General features: G+C 40.2%; 1 protein-coding gene across 1 annotated transcript; it reads left to right on the forward strand.

The window, feature by feature from the left end:
* Positions 1–1,800: 1,800 nt before the first annotated feature.
* Positions 1,801–3,043, forward strand: LOC149393644 (uncharacterized). Its single transcript, XM_089618104.1, has 2 exons — positions 1,801–2,226; positions 2,344–3,043. The coding sequence occupies exons 1-2, from the start codon at positions 1,973–1,975 to the stop codon at positions 3,041–3,043; spliced, it is 954 nt and encodes a 317-aa protein (XP_089474230.1). The 5' UTR covers positions 1,801–1,972.
* Positions 3,044–3,402: the final 359 nt, after the last annotated feature.

Here is a 3,402-nt window from a genome sequence, read left to right on the forward strand (position 1 = left end):
TTCATTGTGAAGATAAGACCAACTTCAACATATTATAATGTAAACCACTTAAATTAATATAAAAATCAAATATAACTCCAAAAATAGTTCAAGGATGATTTTTGTAAACCCATAAGAATATTCTTATCAATCATTAGATATTCATCTCTCTCTATATATTGTCTCTCTCTCTCATCTTTCCAGAAACTTCCAACTATACCGTACGTGAATTAACAACTAGTTAAAGATAGGAGCTTTCAACTTGGATCAATCTCTCGGATTAAAACCTATACATTCTCTTAGAGGTGCAACCACAAAATTTACACAAACAAAGAACCTATATTTATGAATCTCGTACCCAAATTCCGATATTAAATAAAAATAATTCTCATATATACCCAAATTCCATTCACAGTCTTTGGAGTACCGTTTTATACTGTTAAACTATTTTAGACCATTTTAAACTGTACCGTCTTATTTTAACATATTTTTTATTTATATATTTTTTAAATACTAATCGATCCGGTCACTACTACAAATGTTGGATTACACAACGGAAATTCCACAACGGAACACAGTACCGTTGTGGAATCTATATGCTTCCACAACGGTACAGTCGTACCGTTGTGGAATGTCCAAGATTCAACAACGGGTCACCGTACCGTTGTGGAATATCCAGGATTCCACAACGGTACCACAGTACCGTTGTGGAATCTTTATGATTCCACAACGGTACTGTAGTACCGTTGTGGAATTCTGGACATTCCACAACGGTACAGTGACCCGTTGTTGGATCTCGCCGCGGCCAAGGCTCAAACTCGCCGCGGCCAACATTTTCCACAACGGTACACTGTACCGTTGTGGGAAAGGTATGAAATCAGACATCTCGCCGCGGCGAAACTTATGAGTCGCCGCGGCGAATCGATTCCACAACGGGACAGTAACCCGTTGTGGAAATTTTTTACGACATTTCGCCGCGGCGACGGCTGAAACTCGCCGCGGCGAAATGTCGTAAAAAATTTTAGGGCTTCACTATAAAAGCCTCATTTCGATTTCTTTTTTCATTTTTTACACTTTCTCTCGCCTAAGACCTTCATTTCGGCCGATTCTGTACCATTTCTCCTCCCAAACCAACCTTGAGACTTCGCCGCCATTTCGCCGCCGCCAAATCTCGCCGCCCTCCTCGCCGAAGCAAAATCTCGCCGTGCTCTTCTTTCTTTCTCTCGGTGTCGCCTCCCTTGCTCTCTCTCCCACCTAATTCTTTTATCAAGGTATGTTTTTATCTCAATTTCATATCAAAATCCTAATTTTTATGAATACTTTGTGTGATTTATAAACTAATTTATGATTTTGGTTGATTTTGGTTGTAATTTATGATATTGGGGGTGTAGATTTGGCCGAAATTAGGGTTTTTTATTTTGGGTTTTTTGTTCTAATTTATGATTTTGGGTATAATGTTATTTTAGATTTAAAATGAGTTGTATTGTGATATTGTAGTTAAATTGAGGTCGGATTTGAGTTTGAATTTGTGTTTGTGATGAGTTTTATGTTTTATTTATTTGAATATAATGTGTTTTTATATGTATTTAGTGTTGAATTGAGTTTAATTTTGTGTTGAAGATGATTTATTGTTTGAAAATGTTGTTGAATTTGAGTTTGAAATGATTTGTTCAATTAGGTGAAAATGGGCCGTTCAAAGACAACCGCCGGTCACAAAGAAGCCGCCCCTAGCTCTTCTCGCCCCCCCACAAAAAAAAATAAGAGGTCTCGTCAAGCCGAACCCGAACCCGTAGTGAATTATAATAGTCGGGTATTCACTAGCAAGGCCGCAGAAGAACGCTACGACATCCTCGTTCAACGAAGTCCGATCTTTGAACGAGGGTTGAAGGTGAGCTCAACCACGCCTATAGGGGCTCAAATCAACAATACCATCGAAGGTTTCTCTTGGAGAAAATTTTGTGCCACACCCGAGCACAAAGCAAACGTTACGCTCATGTACGAATTCTACGCGAACTTACCAGATCACGAGGATGATGTGGTGACGGTTCGTGGTGTAGACGTTGATTGTAGTGTCGGAGCCATCAACGCATTGCTAGGAACCCCGGACATCGAATTCGAGAATGAGGGTTATCGACAATGGTTGAGAAATCCTAATCTCGATGAAATGTTGAGTGTGTTGACTACTCCAGGAGAGAATTGGGTCATGGACAAAGGAGTTAGAAAGCTTTTCCGTAAATCACTGACGAGGTTAGACTTTTCTTCTTTTTTGCTTGTATTATTTTATCTATTGTATGTTTTAAATAGAACGGTGTTTATTTTTTCTATTAATTGCATGTTTTAAATATAACGGTGTTTAATTTACAGGCTCGCAAAAACGTGGATTTATTTCATTTGCTCCCGTCTCTTTCCGATAAAGCACTTCACCCGTCTCGACGAGGAACATGTCCATCTTTTGTTTTGCATCATTCGTGGTAACACCATCAACGTCGGTCGATTCATCTACAATTGGATGAAGAGAATCGACTACAAGAATATCAAAAATGGGTTGCCGTATCCGTCAATCATCTACGGCTTGTGTCTGAATGCCGGTGTTGGAGGCGCAAAACACGACACAACCAAGAAGTGTGGGGCGCCTATTAATGACAAGACGATCGAGAGATACATTGTCAAAGAGCCGGAAGAGGAGGAAGAGGATGAAGAAGATGAGGATGAACCGTCACTCAACGAGCCACTGTTGTGTTTACAACCACCTCCGGGGTATGATCCCGCCACCCAAGAGTACATTGCTCGGTGTAGCCACTATCTCGTTGGCGGGTATCAACACACCCAAGACTACATGTACCAACAAGGACAATATGGCGCCGCGGCTTTCGAAGGATTGAACGAGATGATTGGTCGATGGGACATCAATCAGGAGAATCAATACCGGTTTCCTCCATATCCTCAATACACATACTATCAGGCGCAAGCACCGCAATGGCCACCGCATATGGCACCTCCTCAGTACCCGGGGCCACCACCACCACCACCACAACCACCTACGAATGACAACGACGACGAGTAAATTTTTTTATGTGTTTTTTGAAACCTTCTAAGTTTAATAATTGTTTTCATCTTTTTTTTTATGTGTGTGAGACTTAAATATTTATGTCTTTATGTGTGTTTGATACTTGTTTCAGATTTTAATTTGTGTTTGAGACTCGTTATGGTATTGTATGAATTTATGTTTGAGACTTGTTATGGTATTGAATGGATGATTTGAGTATTTAAAATTTATGTATTGATTGTGTTTGATATTACTTCAGATTAAAAAGTAATAACTATAGATTCTCCCCGATGAAGAACACATTAGCCGCGGCCACATGTTGTTTTGGCTGCGGCGAGTCATCTTCGCCGCGGCGTGTTTATAAATGGCCGCGGCGA

Source organism: Urtica dioica, chromosome 6 (assembly GCF_054948205.1).
Source record: "Urtica dioica subsp. dioica isolate 48M chromosome 6, U.dioica_male_clone48M_v1_H2, whole genome shotgun sequence".
NCBI lineage: Eukaryota > Viridiplantae > Streptophyta > Magnoliopsida > Rosales > Urticaceae > Urtica > Urtica dioica.